This window comes from Mus musculus, chromosome 2 (genome assembly GCF_000001635.26).
Source record: "Mus musculus strain C57BL/6J chromosome 2, GRCm38.p6 C57BL/6J".
Lineage (NCBI taxonomy): Eukaryota > Metazoa > Chordata > Mammalia > Rodentia > Muridae > Mus > Mus musculus.
The window spans coordinates 49,736,357-49,759,745 of record NC_000068.7 but is presented as its reverse complement, the minus strand read 5'-3'; the positions used below and the strand labels follow the sequence as shown (position 1 = coordinate 49,759,745).

Below are 23,389 nucleotides of genomic sequence, written 5' to 3'. Positions count from 1 at the left end.
AATGCGATTCTAAAAGCACTGGCTAAATCAGTTGCTCTGGATCACCAAGGCATGCCTTGATTGATGCTCCCCTGCTCTGTCAGCTAGCCTCCCTAGTGAGGGCTCAGAGCCCAGGAGTCACTTTGTGATCATCCCTTTCCATCTACACACTCCAAGTCTGCGGTTTTCTGAGCCCCCTACTATCCACTGCCAGCCTGACTGGGAATCTTTCTGTATTCAGCTACTAGGGACAGGCGTACCTCTTCCTGTTTCTCTCCCAAAAGCATATCACTCTTTTACTGTCAGAGCAATAATGAACATCCAAGTGGTAGGAACTGGGGCTCACAGACCACTCGCTGTCTCAAAGAAAAAGTGGTCTAGCCCCACTTAAATATAAACTACACATTCTTCAAACCCCCATTTATCGAGGCTCACAATAATGATAAAAATATGACTCATAACCCGCTCATTGTATCCCATTCCTGAGACTTAAAGCCACCCCTTACTTCTGTCTCGCTTTGTAGATTCAGCTGCGGAGGGAAGTCCCACAGTCCAAACCCTAGATGAAGCACTCATCAACCTGAGAGGTGATTAGGCCATGCCTGGCTCAGAGTTGCACCAGCCCTGTGACTAGAGGATCCTTTGGCTATATGGGCTGGCAAAGCTAGGCCCAGATTTCTCTTACCTGGATCCCAGCCCTCTTCCTGGAACAGAGATGAACATATCTCTATTAGAGAATATGGCTAAAGGCCAGGGTAGGGTTTCAGAGTGTCAAGAGGGCAATGCCCCCAGGTAGGCCCCGGGGCTGCTGCAAAGAGAAAATACCCCAGGCTGCAGGACTCACTCTGCTTTATTTCTGGTAGTGAGTAGAGTTTGAAGAGCCACCTCCTCCTCCTCGGACGGCATGGACAGCTGTCGGAGATGATGCTGGGTAATGGCCTGGGCGGATGGGCTTGGCTATATCCCAGAGAAAGGAGAGAGAAGAACATCATTGGTGACGACCAGTCATGGGTTTATCAACATTGCACCACTTACTTACCCCCAGACCTTCCTGGGCATAGCAGGTCTGGCCTCTGAAAAATAAACTAAGGACACCCCACATAATTCAGGGAGAGAGAGAACTTATATATTAATCATCCTATTATTTTTTCTTTTTAAAAAACAAAGATTCTTTTTTTTCTTGAATAATTTATTTATTTGTATTTTATGTACATTGGTGTTTTGCCTGCATGTATATCTGGCCAATGTGTGTCAGATCCCCTGGAACAGGAGTTACAGACAGCTGCAAGCTGCCATGTGGGTGCTGGGAATTGAACTTGGGTCCTCTGGAAGAACAGCCAGTGCTCTTAACTGCTGAGCCATCTTTCTAGCCTCTAATCATCTTATTTTTAAGGGTGAAAATTTTAAATAAATAAATAAATAAATAAATAAATGTTAGAAGCAAAGGATTTTGGTTTTTATCTGCAGTAGATCCATAGTTCCCTATAGATTTCACAAGAATTCTACCTGTGATGAGCTTTCTAGGAAAAGAGGCCACAATTTTCTCAAAGGGTAAGAAACCGAATAAATTCAATGTATCACTAATCTAAGGGATTTTTAAGGTGGAAACACAAAGTGGCTGTCTCACAATATAGCTACAAAACAATATCTGATGGGAAATAATGTTGCAAGTTATTAAGGATGCTTCAATTAAAAATAACTCTAGACAACACCTGTAAGTCCTTTTATCCCTCTGGCTTTAGCTTGGCATCTGTGATAGAGCATCTACAGCCACTATTCCTATTTGAGGAAAGCGCCCAGCTCCATAGGCCTTGGGGCTTGAACTTCAGCCCACCATTCAGCTCGCAGCAACAGTACTCAGTGTTGCTGGCCTGACTCTTTGCAGTTATTTCCAAGCCAGAGGATTTCCCTGAAGCAGACAGATGGTATTCTTCATGGTCCTGCTGCGAGATATTCATAAATTATACTATTTCCAAGAGTGTGCCTCTGCTTACAGCCAAAAGCTCCAGCACAGCTGGCTTCTGAGGCTCAGCGCACGGTTCTGAAGAGCACCCTATACTCAGGAGGACAGTGGTGTCTGAATCTCATGCTTTTCCAGGATGAACACCAGGTCGCCGGGAATTCCAAGTCCCACTGGATCTATCCTAGCCTTTCAGGTGAGTGAAATCCCACATAAGTTCATGTCACTCTCACCCCTTGGTACACACATACCGATCTGAGCCGAATGTGCCCTCCTGGCCATGTTCTTGGCTCGCACAGCCTCCTTGATGCGATCTACTTCCTGCTGGTAGCGTTTTCGGTCCCTCATGGCATTCTCCTTGGCCTCTTTCAGCGCACTCTCCAAGGCCTTGACGCGTTCTGCGGTAGCACGAAGCCTCTTCTCCAGCTTGGGGAGTTCACAGCGCAAATCTGCATTGTCCCGGACCAGCTGCAGCAGAGGGGCAAAGAAGCCAGGTTTGAGCAAGGCTGTGCTACTCCCTGGCAGGACAAGGACATGGAAGAAGAGACAAACCTGACGAGCAGCCAGACCATCACCCTACTAGGTTGTCTTTGATGGTCCATATAACTCCAGCTCACAGGAGCAGTAATAAGGGGGATGCATTAAAGTAGAAGCCATGGCGAGCCACAGGGCAGGTGTATTCTTGTTTGAGTGTGTCTGGGAAGGGAAGAGGCCGTGAGGAATTTATTACTCTAGGATGTACTTGTGAGCTGAGAAATTCCAAGTCAGGAAATGGGCACATTTCAGAGTCCTCTGCAGACCTTGCAGAGCACAGTCTGTACTGGCGTTGGGTTAAAACCTAGCTCAGACATATCCTGAGGCTCGCAAGAAACAGGAGGGAACTGTTTGCTCCTTTTTACTTAGGACCCTAGGTAATGGAGGACTCCAATGTCAATGCTACCATTCCTGCCATCTGACTTGGTGGTAGGAGCTGAGCCACTCCAAGTCTTGGGTGTTGCCTTCATAAAATGAAAGGACCATAGTGAGACAGTCACTTAGAAACTGCTCCCACTAAACAGTATTGACGCTTCACTTGAACTTCGCAATAGTTCACTGTCATTGTCAACACAACCCAATTTAGAAGCACATACAAGGTAAGTTATATGTCTCTGAGGACATTTCCAAAGTAGTTTAATGGAGGGAGAGACTCTCTCCATGCTCCATCCTGAATGTGGAAAGAGTCATCCCAGAGGCTGGGGTCCCAGGTTGAAGGAAAGGGGAAAAGAAGAAAGCTGGATGAACATTAGTGCTCTTCATCTTCTCTGCTTCCTGAAATGTCCAAATATGAACAGGTTCCTACAGCACAGCCACTAGCCAATTTCCACCATTCTTTTCCCATCTTCAGGGTCTCTGCCCTCAAGCCATGCCCTCAGGCCTTTCTCCCGTGACCTCCTTTTTGTCAGGTATTTGGCCAAAGAAATGAAAACAGTTACAAACCCAGAAGCAGGAACCCAGAGTAGGAAGGCATCTCTGTGAGAAGCCTGCTGGGCTCCTGGGACAGTTTATGTGAGGACGTGGAAGAGGCCTGCCGTAGACCTGCAGGTTTAAGGGGCCCTCTGGGGCCATACGCACAGCTTAGTGGATTATTCTCGTGGGAGTTTGGAGAATGCCAACAGAAAGGAGGACAGTGATGGCCAGGCTCATGAAGTGACATGAGCATTATAGACTCTGTTGTGAACCAACCTAAAGAATACCCATGTTATAACATGAATGGCAAAAAAGAAACAAACAAAAAAAAATCGAGCTGTATTCTCTGTGTATTGTATCCACTCAAAATGTAGCCTTGCCCCACTGGACTCCAACAATAGTGATCTGTATTCTCTGCCTTGAAATCTTAAGCAGAGCTAAGTTCAAAAGTTATGGACATGTTAATTTGAGAAGGACATTTCAAGAGAGTGTAAGATTCAGGCTGTTGCATGATTATTGTTCTTTGTTCTTAGATTTACAGTGACAAGGAGTGGAAAGGTCTAAAATGTTGAAGTCTGGCAAGGAAAGGAGCTGCAGAGGTTAGCGCTGGTACAAACAAGGTGGCTGTAATTGTTAAAGGGATTAAAGCCGTTAAGGAGAAACTTCAAACACTGGAAATGGGAAAGAAGAAAAGTTGCCTTTAGGGAAAGATCCTCACCATACCCGCAAACATGGTTGGAAAACTTTCCTTTGAAATAGAGTACTTGAACCAAGACAGCTTCTCGGGCACACTGCTCATATGGGGCCACATAGGGAAGTGTTTCTTCAGGCTCAGCCTGGAAGACACACAAAGAACATTGTAGCTGGGGTCCATGGGCAAGGCTACATTTTGAGTGGATAGCAGAACTTTGTATCATTTACAGGATACTAATTTTAAAGGCATGTAACATACAAAGCAGAGGGGAGGTGTCAGAGAAACTTGCAACCAGTTTCCAAAGAGCAATGTGCATTACGGAACTTATGAGTGATAAAGCAGTGAAGGTGAAGCCTAAGCTTCCATAGCTCTGCAGGCACTGAGTACAGCCAGCCCAAGAGAGAGCCCACAGGTATCCATGGCAACAGAGTGTGAGGGGCGGGGCCAAACAAGCCTGCTGGAACATAGATGATGCTATCACAAACCCAAGATGCTGGAAATGGAGCAGTAGGGTTTGGTGTTTGCCCTGCTGAGTTTCTAACTTGATTTAGTCCAATCTTTTCATGCTTTTCCCTTGTTTCTTCTTTTAGAAATGTTGACTCTGAGCCACTGCATGTTAGAAACACACGTACCATTTTGTTGGTTGTGTTGTTCCCAGGCAGGTGCTCACAGTTAAAATATTACCTTGAGTCTCAGGGCAAACTCCAAACTTGGGCTTTCAAACACTGTTGGAGTTGGTAAGACTCAGTGGATCCCTGGAGGTTAACTAAACGCATTTTGCATCATGAGATGGCCACAAATCTTTAAGGACCAGAAGTGTAATATTTTGGTTTAAAGGTGAGCTGGAAAGTCGGCTTAGTATTTAAGGGCACTGAGAATTTTGGTTTCTTAAAAAAAAAAAAAGTCGCCGGGTGTGGTGGCGCACGCCTTTAATCCCAGCACTCGGGAGGCAGAGGCAGGTGGATTTCTGAGTTTGAGGCCAGCCTGGTCTACAGAGTGAGTTCCAGGACAGCCAGGGCTACACAGAGAAACCCTGTCTCGAAAAACCAACCCCCCCAAAAAAAGTATTATAAGTATTATAAGACTATGCTTTCGTTTCAACCCCAGGTGTGGGGGGATATGTGTGAGGCTGCATCACAGCAGCTGATTATGGTTTGCCTTGTACTCTAGCAGGGGAGTGATTTTGCCAGTGGCAGATAGTTCCACAAGTATGTGATGTTTGGAATTCTGGGAACTTTTCAGAGGATATATAAATGCTAGGGCCCCAAGAAGTGTGTGGGGTTGTTGGTTTTTTTGTTGGATGTTCTTGGTTACAATTTGTTATGTAGTCATGTGCAACTAAAAAACAAGAAGAAATTAGATGTCCTGACAATGAAGAGTAAAATTTCCAAGGAACTTGATGCCCCTAACCAGCAGTAAGTAGTCTAAGATAACAACACCCCCTTTCCCCTCTATCCTTTCTTCTCTCCCATCTAGTATTAGGGGGCTGAAAGGGTGAAAGAAAAAAGAACCCACAAAGTAGCCACAAGCCTGGTTACAGCCAGTACCCAGGGTTTTGCACTTAAACTACAATTACAATTGTTGGAATCCAGATGGATCAGGGAAAGGATCAAAAATCAGAAAAAGCTTTATCAAAGCGAGCTACGGCTGTTCTGACCTATTTTGCTTATGCCAGCAGTAGCTCCATGCCTGGAAGACTTGGCTTTTAATAAATATTCCTTGAATTCATGAATAAAATAATGAGTTGCAGAGCCAGATTTCAAGATGCCTGGCAGTCTTTGCTTCTGTATTTCTCATTATCAATTTGCTTGAATGATTTCACTATATTGATCTGCCATCTTCTCTCTGGGGAAAATGCCATCACCAGCCCTATGGAAACAGATCTAGCATGTCAAGAGAAGTGACATGTAGCCAAAAGAATTAGACCGTTTGTACCCCATACCAAACCCTAAAGAGGGAAGAGTCCCAGACATGCTGGCATTTATAGAAAGGAGGGGCAAATGGCTTACCTAAATCACTGGTTTACTGGACATACTCATTCCTCTCTGTCACACTGGACAGACGTCAGAACAATGATTCTAAGGGACACCCAAGATGGCTGAGGTAGGATTAGGACAACAGAGCTCAGAAGATGCTGGTTCCAGTCTCTGGGTCCCACCTGCCTTAGTCACTGTTCTACTGCAGTGAAGAGACACCATGGCTACTGCAACTCATCAAAGAAAGTGACTGACTGCGGCTTGCTTACAGCTTTAGATGTCAATCCATTATCATCATGATGGGGAGCATGACAGTATGCAGGCAGACGTGGTGCTGAAGAAGGAACTGAGAGTTCTACATCCTGACCCACAGGCAGCAGATGAAAGCTTAGGCCAAGAATGGGATTTTTGAAGCCTCAAAGTCCACTCCCAATGACATACTTCCTCCAATAAGGCCATACCTATACGCAAAGAGGCCTTCTAATCCTTCCAAATAGTGAGCCTCCCAGGTGACTAGGCATTCAAATGAGACCACAGGGGCCATTCTCATTCAAACCACACCACCACCTGTGAAAGGAAGTAAAGTCTCCTTAGATGCAAACTGAGGGACCAGAACCAGAGTGGTCAGCAGATGCACTCTATGGAGACTTCTGCTCTACAGAGAAGTCTAAGAGATGCCATGGGAGAGCACAAGGCCAGTCAGTATCCAAGGGTAGACATACATGGGAATATATGGGTATATAGTCTTGCCTCCTATGTGTACGTGTGGGCACATGTGCAGAGGTCAGAGGACATCTTGCAGAAGTCAGTTTTCTTTCTCTACTCTGTGGATTTCTTGGGACCAAACTCAGATCATCAGTCATGCAGCACATGATTATGTACTGAGCTATCTTGTTAGCCAAAGGGTGTTTTTCATATATAGAGGAAGTTACTGAGGCTACAGGCATGGGCTTTTTTTTCCTGTTTTTGTTTATTAATTCTTTTAGAACATATACAATGTATTTTGATCACATCCACCCCTCACTCCTCACCCTAACTCCCCCTAGATCTAGCATCTTCTTATCACTCTGAGACAGGATCTCACTATGGTGCCCAGACTGGTCTTCAGTACTGAAGCTTGACTGGTCACCCCCCACACCACCTCCTTAGTAGCCAGGAATACTGTTCCTGCCAAGATCCAGGGATTTTTGAAGACTGCATTTTTTTTTCCAGCACACGTTTTCTTTGACCACGAGCAGACATCCAACATGAGAACTCTTCTCCCTGTGTTGCAGGCAACCAGCCAAAGCTGTGCCGGGAGAGAGCAGAGGCCGGGCCAGGGTGCCGAGCTCACTCACCTGCTTGTGCACCTTGGTAAGCTGTTCCAGGTTGTTCTCCAGGAAGGAGATCTTCTGCTTCTGAGCAGCGCTGCCCCCTCCATCGTCGCTGTCCAGCTCCACACTCTGTATCCACACATGACAGTCAGTGGTATGACCCACTTCCCCCTCCCCTCCCCAGTCACCTACCCAGTGTTTAAGATACATTTTTACTTCTGAAAAAGAAAAATCCTCAACACCCCCCCACCCAAAGGACAGTCTGAAAGTGAAAATGAAGAGCAGTTGTCAAAGTCTCCAATCAGGGGACTTCCCGATAAATTTCCCTGCTTTCCACTGAAGTGTCGCGAGGCCTTATTTTAGGATGCTGGAATAAGAATGCCTTCAGATCTGCTTTTGTATGCTGCACACGCATTTCTCTCTAACGAAATGTTCCTCTCCCCTGCAGATAAAAAGATTTCTCTTTTCAAAAGAAAAAGGCTCACAACTTATTAAGAAGATCCAGTGTGAAAATAAGCATAAGGCTCGAGTTCAGCTTAGCCATCAAGATCAGATGAGAAATTGCCAAGCCTGTCAGCCAGAGCCATTGTGCCACTGGGGGAGCCTAACGGCTTCTGCTTGTCTCTTAAACACCCAAAGCTATGCAGTTCCTGAATGAGTCAGGCTCAGCCCCATCACAGCAGCCAGGTGCTGGGAAAATCCTTCCGATTTATCAGATCATGAAACTGGCGGCCGCTCCATACTCTTGACAAGCAAGGTGCCACAGATAAATTAGGAAATGCATGTGGAAACACAACCTGACATTCAAAAACAGCAAAACATGCCTGTCTGGTGGAACAGCAGAAGAAACCACCCTTCTTCAGCAGAGTAATGGTTTCTACCATCAGCTCAGCCCCCAGCAGGAACTCTCAAACTTGATTGCGAATCAGGAGCCCGGGGCACTTACTAAAACTCAGAGTGCTTAGCCCACCTCCATCTCTGAGTCCTCAGCTCTGTGGTATATTATGTATTTAAGCAAATTTCCAGGTGATGCCAATGCAGCTGCCAGAGGCCCACAGAGCAGAAATCTAAAGCTAAGTCATCCTTAGGAAGTTCTATAGAATGAAGTCAGAGTCAGGGGATTCTGACTCCACCTCTTGACCTTCCTCTGGACAGCACCCTCCTCCCAACAAGGCGCAGGGCTCTTCTTCACTGGTCTCCTAAGCTGGCATCAGGTGCACTTCCAGCACATCACATCTATCCTGGCCTCATCCTCCTGCCTGGTGCAGGCCCCAGGGTAATATGTGCTTTGTAGAGTGTGCTCCTCATACAATGCACTAACCATTGACACCCAGTCTTTGTGCAGGTTTTGAAAATCTCCCAGGAGTCTCTGCCTTTGCTTTTTGCATTAGCAAGATTTCAACTTGCTAGAGTCATGCTGTTGTAGCTTGTCAAAAGACCCTCACTCACACAAAGACCACAGAGACCACCATTGTTGCACAACGCATGAGGATTTTACCTATCCAACATGTTGGGGAACCCCTTCTCAGCACGCAGGCCGGAGGAGAGACCCAGAACAAAGAAAGAACACTTTTTATACCTTTGTAAGGGCCGGATATAGGCACCAGGGTAGTTTGGCTTATTTTAATTGGTGTAGCCAATAACCTTTTCAGACATTGGTTGGTTTGTATAGGGTGACTCTTACTTTGTCTGTCCTTCTGTCTTTAGTGTGAGGCGGGGTAGGGGAATTGTTAATCTTGTTTTAGAAGCTAAGTAATTTTGACCATTAAAACTATGTTTCTATGTTTATTTAGTCAGCCAGCTTTTTATCTGGCTCTGTGCTTGGCCTGCTACTACAGTTTGGAAAGTCCTTTGAAGGGGGAAGGTACTGGGTAGTCTTGAATTTATTTTGGTTATTACAGTGCTGTCGTCAGCGGTGCTTGCCAACTGCACACTGCTTCCTGTTGGGCATGCACTGCACTGTTCAGCACCTCCTTGAACTTATCCCTAGTAGATTCTATGCACAACTGGCTGAATCTTATCTCCCCGGGCTCCACCTTCTCCTCCCTCCTCCCTGATGACACTAGCCATCAGATATGGCTTCTTTCCACTCTGCTGAAATTCCTTGCAAATGCTTCCAGCTTGACTCTCTCTGAACTCTGGGAAAAATCAGTGCTTTCTTTTTACCAAGCAGGACACACACCAGTGCTGTTAGTTCTGTCCCTCTCACACCTGCTTCTGCCAATCATTCCCTTTTAACTATATCTGACCTTGTTTCCTTTGCTCCTTCAAACACACCCATGTGTACGAGTACACACGGGTGTACTCCCACCCAGACGTGTGTGCCTTTACTGAACATCTGTGCATGCTTTAATTCCTTCCTTTAAGCTGCCCGTGTCTCTTCTGCATTCACTCTTCTCAGTTCTGAGCTGAGCTATTGAGTCAGCAATCTGGAGACTCTCTGAGATCACGTGATTCGGAGACCTTGCAGACTTATGCCCAAGCCTTTTCAGCCCCGCAATCACACCCAAGCCTAGATCCACAGCTGCAATGCAGGGATGCCAGAACCTACTGTGGTGGCTAGGAAAACAAGTTCATTCTGAAGGGTCTGGAGTTCTCAATACTAACGCACCCCACACACTGCATAGACAAACCTGAGTCTCTGTCCATCTCTCTTCTGTACACTAGGGAACCATGTTGTCTTCTGAAAAGAATGCCGGACTTTTCTGGCCCAAAGCAGTGATTTTCACACAGTGGGGCCAGAAAAATATATGTCATTTTAAATAAAGGCCAGCCAGGGATAGCATTATAACTTCCTTTTGCTAAGAAGGGAATTCAGATGGTAAAATATTCTGAAGTGATTTTAGCCAGAAACACATTCTTTTAATAAGGTTTTTCTGGCATGAGGCAATTAATTTTTAAGCAAAACCAGCCTTAATGTAAGCAAGGGATATTTCAACCAAAGATGATGCTTCATGGGCTCCAACTTTTCTCCTCAACTTGTTCAGAAATAGCAGACAGGACTCACCTTTTTCACCCGGGTTGTCAAATCCTGGACGAAGAGTTTGCGCAGGTTATGAAGGGTCTGGAGTTCTCTAGACTGGAAGAGATTTTTGCACATGGTCAGTGGGGTGACGGACTGAACTGCTGCTGCGTTTGCTCGAGATGTCGTTACCCTCCCCCCTGCCCCGGTGATGCTGCAGCTGCCATTGATACTGTTGCTGCCGTGGTACCATCTGTGCCTTGCCCACTCTTCAGCTTGCACGGTGCAGAAACCGGGGAACTCTGACTACCAGCTGTAAGCCAGAACACAGCCAGCTCCTCTATTCTGCTCTCAATGGAGCCAGACAAACATTCCTAGGAAGTTACCTGCCAGAATAGGCTCTCCTTTTGGTTTGGTTTGGTTTACTCCCTATATAAATATTACACTTCATACCAGCGTGCAAAACCAAAGGTAGCCATGATTGATCTGCACTGGCTGGGACTTCCCATGATTCTTCACCCACCACTGCCCCAGTCCACAAGTATGTTTGCTCACATCAGCAACTCAGGGATGAGCAGTTCCCAGACTCTCCACCTGGTGGCGCTGGGCAAGTCCTGGAACTTCCTGTGCCTTTTTTCATTTTTGAGATGAAGATAAAGAGAATTTGACTCACTGGCACTGAGACTAAACAGGAAGACCTAGAATCTCTTAGGACAATTTCTGGCCTCGGTAAGTGGTCAGTGCAATGGCTAATATGAGCTCACATCCCAAGAGCCGGCAACTGCAACTTCCTCCTTCATTTTGGATTATTTTCTATGAATGAACTTCTATGACTATATGAGTGAGGAGACAAGCGCCTGAACCAAACCTGCTGCTCTTTGGTAACAAAACCAGAAGATCTAAATGTTTCCTTCTATTCAAGTCTTTGTATACATACATACATACATATGTACATGTAAGTATGTATAATTTTTATATATACATTTTAGTTGGAAATACTATTTTCTGTAGCTCTGATTGGTCTGAAATTCATGCCTATGTGCATACATAAATGCAGGTGCTGGAGGGTTTGAGAAGAGGGCATTGGATCATGTGGAGGTGAAATTACAGGTGGTCATGAGCTGCCCTGTGTGCATGCTGGGAACTGAACTCTTGATTCTTGATATGTTTTTTTACACAAGCATGCATTAGTTTCATGTAAATTATTTCCTTATAAGTGAGGAGGAGACAGAGAATCTTCAATGTTTTCATCTGTATAAATCGACCTGATGTCAGGGGATGAAAATTACACAGGCTTAAATTAAAAAGGTTGAAACAGGACCCAGAGTTAAAGAAACACTAAGTTCCTTGGAATAAGGTTCTCTGTTAATTTAAGACCTTATTACCAGATCCAATTCTGTGCTGAAATGAGAAGCACCTGAAGTCAATTGCATCCTTGGCTGGGGTAAATTGGTTTCTGCAGGAGGCCAAGCAGGCCTGGTCTTATGACTAATGTGCACACAGTCTCGTCTGTGAGTGAGCCGCCTCACAGCAAGGACCAAGGCTGCAGGTCAGTGCTCCAGGATCCAGCCTGCCCCACACCTCTGCCAGAGGGAGCTCAGTCCTAGCACCCCTTAATGTTCACAAATGCCCTGCATGCTGTCCCTCCACCTCAGATCTCTTACTTCTGCCCACCCTGTGATCACAGTTGATATTTTCTGATGAAAAGCACCACCATGCAAAAGGGAGGCAAGAAGGCCTGACCACAAGCCAGGCCTTGCCTTGGGACACAAATGCAACCTGAGAGTCCTACGTCGGCTCCTTCCTCTCATCTTTAACCGTTTGGCAGGAGCAGTCAACACATTTAAGGTGGCTGACGCTGCTGTCCTTCAGCAGCTGTCACTTGGGTCCCTGCAGCAATGACCTTCCCTCCATCACATTCATAATTATTTCTACAACCTCCAATTTCCCTCAGGCCTCTTTCCACCAAGACGCTACTGACTTCCATGCAGGACCTCAAGGGTAAACTTCCTATCATGGTGGACAGTGAGGCTAGCACCTGAGAGGCAGTCCGTGTGGCACGAGGTGAGATGAGGAGGAAGTGCTCAGTGTCCTGCCATCAGCATACAACAGCATAGATGGCCAGTCTGGAGTGCAGTTCTCAGAGTCCAGTCTGTGGGCAGCGTCCTACTCCTCCCCACCGTGCTCAGGAGGCAGGGAAGGCTGGCCCAGGAGGCCTTGAGAACAGAATGGACAGCCAAGGACAGCAAGAGCCTGTCTCTGAAGAATATCTACAGCTCAGCGTGGGAGGAATCCAAGGCTGAGGGCAAACGCTCAAGTCTAAAGCAGCACACACTGCAGCAATCTAGTCCTGGATTTGGGGGGGTGTCTGAGGGAGACAGGAAGAGGAGCCAGCACATCAGTGGCTCTGTCCTTGTGTGGGGGGTGGATGAGCATGTCCGTAAGTGGGGGGCAGCCTGCGAGAACGAGTGTGTGCAGGCACAGCCAGATTACTGAGAAAATAAGGAAATGAGCTTGTGGGAGGGATGGAGGGAGAATAACTGAGTAGGTGACAGAGGCTACACTCGAGAGCCTAAGACAGCAAAGGGGGCTGCCTACTGGTCTTGTATCCATCCAGCTCCCAGGGAAAGGAACAAGAAAGGGTAGGTATGTGAGAATATGAGTAAGTCAGGATGTGAGTGGGGAAAGACGTGGGGTATGTAGGGGAGAGGGAGAGAGGGTGGGGGGAGAGAGAGAGCGCGCATTATGGTGTAAATGTGAAAAAGTGTATGAGATTGTGTGTGTGAGAGATTCTATGTGCGAAAAAGAATCTCAGTGAGAGAAAGTGAGAAAGTGTGTGTGTGTGTGAGAGAGAGAGAGAGAAAGCATATGTGTAAGAGAGAGATAACGTGTATGTGAGAAAGTGTGTGGAAAAGAAAATGTGTGTGAGATTGTATGTGTGTGTGAGACAGTATGTGTAAAGAGTTGTATATAGGAAGGAGAGTGTGTGAGAGAGAAATGTGAAAGAATATGTATTATATGTCAGAAAAAGAGCACTGTGTGTATATGTGGTGTGTTTGTGTGAGAAAGTGTCCTTGAGAGATGGTGTGTGTGAGCGGTGGGGTGGGGTGGGGCCCATGAGAGTGCAGTGTAAGAGTGTGAGCCGTGGCTGGGGCTGAATGTACATGCATAGGTCTGAGCTTACCGGGCCTCTGTGCCTCTTACATGTCTGTAAGTATGAGGAGAGGTATGAGAAAGGCAAGCAAGTATGAGTCTGAAGTATACAACAACTTATGTAAAATGAGTAGAATGCTTTTGAATAAAAAAAAATCATTAGTGAGATGCAGCTGTGTGTGCGTGTATAGGAATACACCGTATGAACACCGTATGAACAATCAGATCCTGTGGCCAAGCCCAGAGGACATCACAAAAGTGAGTATGTGGCGTGCTGACAAGCCGTGTGTGCAACTGCATGTGCCAGCTTTGTGTGAGGACAGCAGAGACACAGAAGGTAAACAAGGGTGCACGGGTGTCGGGGTGCACACGGGGCACAAGCAGAGAGCATCTGGAATTATCATACAGCCAGGATGGCGGGAATCTAGTAAACGTTCAGTGTTTACTATTTCTCTGCACTCTCATAAGAACACTCCGTTATGCACTGCGTTGCTCTACTATAGAGATGAAGTGACCTCATGGCTTTGTGTCTGCTTTCCCTATAGACATCACCCTCGAAAGGTCCAACCTCCTGTCAGCACAGGCATCTGGCCCCTGTCCCAAAGGCTGTGTCCTCGTTTCTCTGAGGAGCACTTTGTACTGACCCAGGAGCCGGCATGCAGCCTCGGCTCCAGATGGGAGTAGCCATCTGCCTACAGTCTGGGTCTCCAGGTTGTCGTGAATGGGCTCTGTCCCATAGACTCCCGTGACACGTGAGTGGGATCAGAAGGCACTGCTGAATTTAAACGTGTGCAAGCCTAAACACATTTTCACTGTGTTAAGCTGTTGGGATGGTTTGTGATAAGCCACAGCTGTGACGTGTGACCAAGCTGCTGCCCTGCACAGCCACCAAAACCAAAGCTGCCAGGGGAAGCCAGCAGCTATAGGCATAGCAAAGAAACCCAACAGTAATTTCAAAATTGGAGCCCCTTCAGAGGCAAGCAGAGCCTCCTGCTCTTCTTTCTGCCCCTCCCCCATCAAGGCACCTACTCCGGTACTATCCTCATGTGCCTGCCTTCTAACCCGCCGCGCCCCCATCACCCAGTTGCACACTGATGTCCCTGTTGCTGCCACAAGTCACTGCCCCTGTGTGCTCTTCCCCTCTGCTCACCTCAGCACCTAGAGGACAAGACCTCTCTACAGTGTGTACTGATCAGCCATCAGGACCAGGGCCCGCCTCCATGCTCGCTAAATATCTGTTCAGAGTGGAGTGGCGTCACAAAGTGCAGACACTGCTTTACGATGGAGCTCAATTCTTATTCAAGTATCTCAGGATTACAACACTAATAACTGACTAAGTATCCAATGGATTAATTCTGTTAAGAAGTAAATCCACAAATCCCAGTCTGCCACCGAGTGCTTAGTCTAAATGCTCTACAGGAAAGGGTGTGTGAAGATAAAATTTTAGATTAGACAGTTCGGTAGGTGACAAACAAATCAGGCCTCTGGGAGTGAGCTGGGTTGGGGAGTGACTCACCACAGTCTCCTCCAGTCCCTTGAGGTCCTCCCTGGCTTGCTCCCTTTTGTCATTGAGCAATCTGAGAGACAGAAAGGAATCGTGAGCCACTGAGGCAGCAGCACCAGAATTGGAGCAGATGCAGTTTGCACCTCAGGCATACCTCAGCAAGGAAGGCTAGGCAGAGAAAGGCCCAAGCAAGCCACTGCTGCTTTGAACAGCAGGAGTCTCCAGGGCTCCACTAGGGCTGGCCCTGGGGAGTGGGAGGGGATGACGAGTCAGGGAGGGTTAAGGCACTCACAGGAGCTTCTCCAGTTTCACTTCTCTCTCCTGGTCCTCTATTTTCAGCTTGTTATAATCAGAGCTGAGCCTCTCCTGTTCCAGTTGCAGTTTCTGATTCAAACTGAAATTGAGAGGAAAAAGCAATATATTCCAGGTCAGCTTGAACTTCTGAGTCATCCGCCGAAAGCGCTGGTTCTCTTCCAGCCCCATTAGTTCTGGGCAATAAAGGCAACAATTCGGGAGGATTTTGAGGGATCAGAGAACAACTTCACAGCTTCTTCTCTGCCCGAGTGAAAACTAATTTCTGGGGAGCAGCTCGGAAGCATGAAATGAAACAAAGGCTTTGCGGTTGTATTTATAGTTTGTTTGTGTGCAAGGGCTCTGTGGGGATATAATGACATTGGAGAAAAGATGATGCTTGAACATAGAGAGGAGGGAGGGAGGGGGAGGGAAAGAGAAAGAGAATGAGCCCTGTTATATACACTCTGCTGCTATACACACCCAGAGAACAGCTGTATACTCAGTAACTATTTGGCCATTCAACAGCATCCCCCCACAAGTGTCGGAAGCTGTCTTCCATGGAGGACGGCAGCCGACATGGGGCAGCCCTTGGAGTACGGTTTTGTGGAGACAGAAAGTCAGCATCTGGCTGTGCTGGTCAAATTTATGTCAATCTGACATGAGCTGAAGTCATTTGGGAAGGAGGGCTCTCAATTGAGGAACTGCTGTCACAAGATCTGCCTGAAGGCAAGTCTGCAGTATTTTATTGTTATTGATGAATGCTATGGAAGGAACAAGCTCTCCGAAGAGGTGCCATCCCAGGGCTGGTGGTACTGGGTGCTGTAAGAACGCAGGCTGAGCAAGCCATGAGGAGCAAGGCAGTAAGCAGCAGCCCTGCAGAGCCTCTGCCCTAAGTTCCTGTCCTCACTTCCCTGGATGATAACTGTCAACTGCTTAACTCGAAATAAATCCTTTCCTCCACAAGTTGCTGTTGGTCATGGTGTTTTCTCCAGCAACAGAAATTCTAAGACAGGAGGGTCTATTCCACTTCTGCCTCACGCCAGTGCTCATAAAGCCCTCCGAGAGGCTGAGACCACAAGACTGTGTGAAGGAAGCCAGAAGCACCAAGAGCCCAAGTCTAGAAAGCTCCCACAAGGAACTCATGCACTGACTTATATTATGTTCTCGCTATCTCCCTTTCTCTCTTTCCTTCTCTTTCAGAACAATGTCTTGAGGAATATTAATCAGAATTGTGTCCAGGAGAAGCTCAAGGGGTGTTGGAATAGGAAGGCGCAGAAGGGGTGGGGACAGAGCAGGCAGAGGCCTGTCCTCAGACAGGCTGCACAGAGCTAGCACACCAGCTAGACTCCTGCTTCCCTCCTCCTCTTCTTCAAGATGCAAATGCTCTTGCAAGCAGCTCACATACTCTGAAAAGATTTGGATCAGTAGCCTGGAGAATTAAACGCTTAGCTCCAGTCTGATTCCTATTTAGCCGTGTGACCTTAAGTAAATAATTCAACCTTGCTTCCTATATCTAATTCTTCATCTATAGAAAGAAGCAGTGGTGATGGTGGGAGGGTGGTGGGAGGGGTAATGGAGAGGGTCTTGCCCTAGTTGGGGAGGGAGGGGCAGTGGGTGAAATTCTATTTCAGTATACATATTTTCTTTATAGTAGTATGCTTTTTAGGGGAGCATTTAAAAGGCTGTTCTGCAAAGGGGTTCAGAGACTGCCAAGAAGATCTACTATGTAAAGAGCATAATGAACCCCAGAATAAGATCCCCCCCCATAAGCAAGCTTTGTAACCGGGGGACTTGTGCTACAGAAAAGGAAAGGGTACTGTGGAGCAGGGGGGCTCCCCAAGGACTCTGAGAAGGCAGGATGTGGTCACAAGGCAGCATCCAGAGTTAAGTTGCAATGATGTCATCCTGATAGCAGCGGGAAGGGTATATTGCCATCTATCACGCACAGACTCATACTGGCACAGGTCTTTGAGATGTGCACACAGGTGACCAGGTGGCTACAGGTGCATAATCTGTTGGGCTGAAGAGGCAACAAAGCCAAACAGCTTCTCTGGAGTGTTTGTTAATTCCTGGAGGAGGAATAGTCTTGTGGTTTTTTTGTTTGGGCTTTTTTTTTTTTTCTTCATACATTCATTTAGTCTTTCCAGCTCCTGGGTGTGTATCTTCCAAGCTGAGTCACCCCTGAACTGGCTGGATTGATATGAAGGGGCAGCTGGCTTTGCATGCCACCTGCTGTACCAGAGCATTGGGGGCGGGGGTGGGGCTGGGCTCCAGATGGGAGAACAGACCTCAGAGGCAGCACACAGAGTCCAAGCACAGAGACGAGGGGCCCTGGCCAAAAGCCATGTCCTTTAAGTCTGCCACCCAAGGCTTGCCCGTGCCCGCCCGTATCCCATGAGCCCCCCAGCCAACTCACTCCCGGATCTCATCAATGATTCTCTGCTTCTCCTCAATCTCATCGCGAAGTCTGGACAGCTGCTTTTGGTGCGCTTCCCGGTGGCTCTCCATCTGCTGCTCCAGAGCTTTCTGCAAGCCAGGCCAGGAGAAATGTGGCGTCAAGTAGTCGGCGCTCTGCCCCCTCAGTGACAAGCCCTGGATCCCTATCTATCTCCCTCAGATGTTAAACCCCAAAATTAAGGGCGATTCTGGCTCGTGTGCCCAAGCCCCCGGCCTTGCTTCATTTGTACAGCAAAACCCGTGAATCTGTCACAAAACTGAGTGGGCCCCAGAGGCAAACCAGCCCAACGATGCACAGAAAGTCTGCCTTTGCCCTTCTACCCCCTCTCATCTGAGACCCGTGGTTTTCCCAGTCAGGCCAGTCAGATCACAGCTTTCTTGCTACCTGGGTGACTCCAGACAAGTCACTTAACCCCTTCAGGAGCAGGGAGCACAAAGACATTAGTGCAGCGTAGGTGTATGCAGAGACACTTCTGGCTTCCTGCAGTCCCATCAGCATCTTGTCACTACATCGGGCCCAGCCATGGGTCCTCTTCTCCCTGTCTGACTGACATGCACAGGTCTGGGGACAGATCATTCCAGATGTGCACACACTCACCTTCACCTCCTCAGCATCCTGCAGCCTCGTCAGGTGCTCCTTTTCCTTATCTTGGAAACTGACTTCGTGCATTTTTTCTGTTTCAAACAGTAAAAAGTGACTGGAGTTTTAACTTGCAGGGCTCGTACCCTGAAGCAAAAATTCAGCAAAACAAAACCATAACAGCACAGTGCAAATGCTGGCATGGAGTAGGGGGAGCCTGGCAAACACCCAACATCTCGGGCTGACCTCTCCTTTGGCCTGTGTTAGTACTTGGGACGCAGAGTGGATTGCATCCCTAGGGAAAGGAAGGGGTTGCCTGGAAGCAGGCAGACCCAGAATCGCTTCCCACCTGGCCTCTGGGAGCCAGCCCTGAGGGTGCAGATTATAAAGCCCCTGTGAGCTTGAGGTGACATCTGGATTCGTGTCACCGGGAAGATTCCACAAGGAGTTAATTTACCTCCCAGGAGTAGCTGTTGATTTTCTAAGAATCTGGAGCAGGGAAACAAGCTAAAGATGAAAACTAGGGAAACAAACTCTAACACTTTCTGGATTCACCAGGGGGCCCCAGGTGGGCAGGGCTGTGACCAGCACTCCTGTCTCTGTGCCCTCATGGGGTTCCCTGAGCATGTGTGCAAGGGCAGTGAGCTGTGTGGGGTGGGGAGCAAATGTCGTTTGGGCATTGACATCCGACTCATCATTCCTCTAGTCTATTTTACTTTATTTCAGGCCTTTTCTGTTTATATTTCTATTCAGTGTCCCCACTGCAGCAAATATATGCAAGACAGGAAAATGCTTTTTCTTTGTCCAGTATTGGGAGGCGTGCTTTACTCCAAAGTCCATTCCTTACCACAAAATAAAATGTTACAAAGCTATGGCAGGGCCCTTTCTTCTTAATTTGCCTTTAGACCTGATGCAGCATGTATTTATCCAGTAAATAGCTTTAAATGAAAATAAAAGGAATGAAATAATAACATCATCCATCCTACTACTCATCAGAGTGATTTTATTTTAAATATTAATTTCTAAGAATACAAGGATCCATTTATCTTTAGTAACTGCAATAAAGATTGTATCCCTAACACTGTGTCATAACCATGGCCACACACACATACACACACGCACACACACACACACACACACACACACACACACGTGCTGTCTCAGACATGAAGACTAATAACCTATTAAAGTCTACTGAACTTTTAGATATTTTAGATGGTTTTCTTTTCTCCTCTTCTCTGCATTCTTGTTTATGCTTTTCTGATCTAAAGCTTTGTGATGAGGGACTGGGAAAATGGCTTAGTATTTAAGAGCACTTGACGTTCTTCCAGAGGACAGAGTTTAGGTCTCAACATCCATATCAGGTAGCTCACAAATGCCAATAATTCCACCTACAGGGCACTGAACACCCTCTTCTGGCTCCCTCAGGCACCTACACACACATCATCATCATCATCGTCGTCGTCATCATCTTTAAAAATATAAAATCAAACTCTGCAATAAATGCTTAAAATTTGAGGCTCAAATGGCCTGAAGAACTGTTACAATTATCACATTGTTCTATAAAGAACTGATCTTCATTTCAGCCTTCAATCTGTGTGACTGCTCTCATTCTACACACTGCAATGTTCTTAAACCCTGACCTCGTTTCTGCACTTCTGATGGCCACTCAATATTTGCTTATGTTTACTCGGATTTATTAAGTGTTTCCTGTGTATCAGGTACCACACAGCTAAGAGAAGAACTTGTTCAAAAGCCTAGCACTTAGTCCAAGAACGGAATCCCGAGGAAGGGCACGACCCATAGGGTTTGCCATAAGACAGAATTTGCATTTCACAATCACCCCTGGGACACAGTAGAGTGACCAGTCCAGAGAAGATGGCAGTGAGACTCCTCAATAATACTGATTTAGCCACAATCACTAACTAGGTTGTTCCAAGGCAATCAGAACAGATAAGCAGCACCAGAGATATATCTGACAAGCCCAGGGACAAGCTTTGCAGAGCAAGAGGCCAATGGGGTTAGGAGAGGATGCTGGCCCAGTCAGCTGAGTGGACAGAGGAAAGCTGGGAGGCAGCAGACACAGGGTGGGGTAACATGTGTTTCTTTCAGTTATGCTACAGTTCCCAGAAACACTGTAGCTGAACAAAACTAAACATCAGACCTCAGCCAGCTCCAGACTGGCTCAGGCCAAGTATCTGACACCGGCAAAGGAGTCAGTATTTACCCTGGGCCCGGAGCTTGGCCAGTTCCTCGCTGAGGGAGTCCTGGGACTCTTCCAGCTGCCGCCTCTTCTGTTCCATGTTCTGCATGTAGTCTGTCAGAGACTTGATCTTGGCTTCGTGCTTTGAAGAAGAAGGCAGAGCAGAAGCAAAGGTGAGGACCTAGCATCTGACTATCTCGGCTCGCCTGCAGCTGTCCAACTGGAAAAGACACGTTAGAGACCTCCCCGAGGAATGGCACAACATTTCGTCCTTTGCCTGGGACTCAGAACTGAGGACCAAGGGAGCTCTCTGTCTCTCCCATGTACTCTGCAGCTCGCTGCCAGATGCTGCCAAATGCTGTGTGGCCATGTCCTGTGCTCTCCCACTTGTCCCACGTGGAGACCAAAGCCTGCCCTGGTTTCCTTCCTTGTGGTAAAAGCTACCGAGCTAATGGTGTAGCTCACTAGTAGAGCACCTGCCCAGTGTAAGCAATGGCCTGGATTCAAAGGGAGCACCAGGGGGAGGAGGAGGAGGAGGAGGAAGAGGAGGAGGGGGAGGAGGAATACCCAGGACTGAAGGCCTCTCTCTATGGACACGTACCTATAGATTCAAACAGCACATCTGCTCTTCATCTGTCCCTCAGAGACAGTTCAACTCTGGTCATTAGAGACTCTGCACTTTAAGGTTTCCTCTCTGCCTGTACCCTCCCTCCACACACGCACATGATGCCCTGGGTGACTCCTTACTAGGTTCTGTCATTTTCTCACAGCCCCTGGCTTCTGTTTAACATCACTGGTTTTTTGCTCATGACAGTATAGAGTAGATAATTAATAAACACCAGTGGAATGAGTCAATAAATGGGTGGGAGCTCAGGGGCTGAACAGGCATCATGTGACTTCTAGACAGATGGAATACACAGACTGCTCCCTCTAGATCTGGGGACTCAGGTTCCGGGCAGGACGACCCAGTCGAATGAATCCCAGTGATCTAACTACTCCTCGGCAACCCAGTTGGAAGAGCTTTGGAAGGGATACGATATGAACAAAGAAGGGAGAGAATTTCAATGAGGAATACTCTTAGTTTTCATAAACCACACCAGAAAAGAGGCAAGGTTTCTGACAGAAGCAAAGGCTTTCTGTATTGTGGCAGAGTGGGGAGTGCACCGGCTGCTAACTTAGGAAGGCTTTCCCGACTGACTTTCGAAGCGTCCTAGCTCTCATACAGCAGTCAGTATCACCCCAAGGCCGGGGACCCCACACTTGAGAGTGAGTGCTGCTCCCCCTCTCCCTGGCTGCACTGGCTCCAGTGAGCAGCATCCACAGCCTGCGTCCTTGTCTAGGGAGTACTTTGAGCACTGCAGACTGAGTCATGCCCTTGTCTACGGACTCTGCAGGCTGTACCGTCTCCTCCTCGCTCACCCACACGGGGCACAGCTAACCTGAGTAGTCATGGCAGGGTACGGTGTGCAGGCAGGATTTGGGCATGGAGCTGCTCTGTCCAGCTGGACAGAGAAAGGGCTGGGCTCTGCCTGTGGCTGACTTCAGCCCCCAACTGTTGGGAGTAGGAACAGCCAACAAGCTCATGCCATAGTCTCAGAGGTGACCTAGAGACTAGAGTTGGGCTGTACTTTCCTCTCAGTTTTTATAAATTATAAACATGTCTTGCTGCAAATTAAAAAAAAGGTTCTTGTTGCTAATGACAATATAGTTATAAAAAAACATACCATCTTACAAATTAAGAGGCATGTGTGTGTGTGTGTGTGTGTGTGTGTGTGTAAACTCTGTTTTTGTTACTTATAATTACACTTTCCAAATGCCCAAGTTTTATGGATTTTTGTCAGTGTTATGTAATATTGTTCCACATAACTTCATCATTTGTCTATTAACAGGTATTTGGGTAATGTATTTTACAATAATGTCAAATAATAGTGCATCCATAGTTTCCATATAAGCTTTTAATATTTTAATCAGAAAATTATAATGCCATATGACATTTAAAAATGTCATCTCCATTACCAATGAAAAATAGTATATATAAAATTACTGGACCAAACGATACTTCCGGGTTAGGGAAATGTACAAAGAGTAGCCTTCTGCACAAACATAATGGCCTATATCTGAATCTCCAGAAGGCATATAAAAACTGACAGTGGTGGCATTTGCCTACAGCCCCAGTACTGAGGATGGACAAAGACAGGTGGGTCCCAGAGGATTGTTGGCCAGTCTAGCCAAAACACAAGCACTAGACTCATCATCATGAGCATATATAGTAGACAAGAAAAGCAGCAGAAGAAAGTACCCAAAGCCAGCCTTTGGTCTCCACATGTGCACATACATGTGAGCACACCTGTATTGAGCTCACACATACAGAACACCAAGTATGTATTTTTTTTCTGGTTTTATATTTTACCAGTGTTTTCAAAAGGATTGCTAAATTATATCTCATCATGTTTATCAACATTCTACCACATACCAGCACTAAAGTGCCCTTTAAATAATATTTCACTTCATATAAAAACAACCCATAGAATCCATTTTAGACAAGAAAGTTGGAGCTCTTTCTGTTACTGCATCATACGTTTAAAGCCATAGCACAATCTGATGCCCTGCTGCTTGGCACTGTTAGACATGCCAGTCCACACTGGTACCCATTTCCCCAAACGACTCAGCTATGAGGTGGTGAACAGCACACACTGGTACCGTCTTGGAAATCTCAAACCCAAATGTAAGCTTACATGTCCGTGCAGCCCAGAACTGTCCCATGGTCCTCTGAGCTACCTTCCTGAGATGGAAACGCCATTCCAATGGGGAAAGAGCTGGCTTGCTAGCTCATCAAGGACACATGCCCTGAGCTTGAGAAACCCAGAC

General features: G+C 46.9%; 1 protein-coding gene and 1 long non-coding RNA gene across 6 annotated transcripts in view; one reads left to right on the top strand and one right to left on the bottom strand.

Moving 5' to 3' along the window:
- Kif5c (kinesin family member 5C) overlaps positions 1 to 23,389 on the bottom strand; it is a 155,493-nt gene that overhangs the window by 15,033 nt on the left and 117,071 nt on the right. The window contains exons 17-25 of the mRNA NM_008449.3: positions 20,546 to 20,663; positions 18,337 to 18,413; positions 17,698 to 17,807; positions 15,280 to 15,381; positions 15,000 to 15,060; positions 10,376 to 10,447; positions 7,393 to 7,497; positions 2,191 to 2,407; positions 824 to 936 (exon numbers count right to left, since the gene is read on the bottom strand). Of these exons, the coding sequence (NP_032475.2) occupies positions 830 to 936; positions 2,191 to 2,407; positions 7,393 to 7,497; positions 10,376 to 10,447; positions 15,000 to 15,060; positions 15,280 to 15,381; positions 17,698 to 17,807; positions 18,337 to 18,413; positions 20,546 to 20,663 (969 nt within the window). The 3' untranslated portion in view covers positions 824 to 829. The remainder of the gene's footprint in view (positions 1 to 823; positions 937 to 2,190; positions 2,408 to 7,392; positions 7,498 to 10,375; positions 10,448 to 14,999; positions 15,061 to 15,279; positions 15,382 to 17,697; positions 17,808 to 18,336; positions 18,414 to 20,545; positions 20,664 to 23,389) is intronic.
- Positions 12,568 to 16,244, top strand: Gm46738. 5 transcript variants are annotated; one of them, XR_001783297.2, is made up of 3 exons: positions 12,568 to 12,972; positions 13,675 to 13,741; positions 14,029 to 16,244. It is a non-coding gene; the product is annotated as a predicted gene, 46738 (long non-coding RNA). The 5 variants fall into 5 exon arrangements; XR_001783295.2 differs by having other exon boundaries at positions 13,675 to 13,820; XR_003953826.1 differs by having other exon boundaries at positions 13,675 to 15,414; positions 15,807 to 16,244.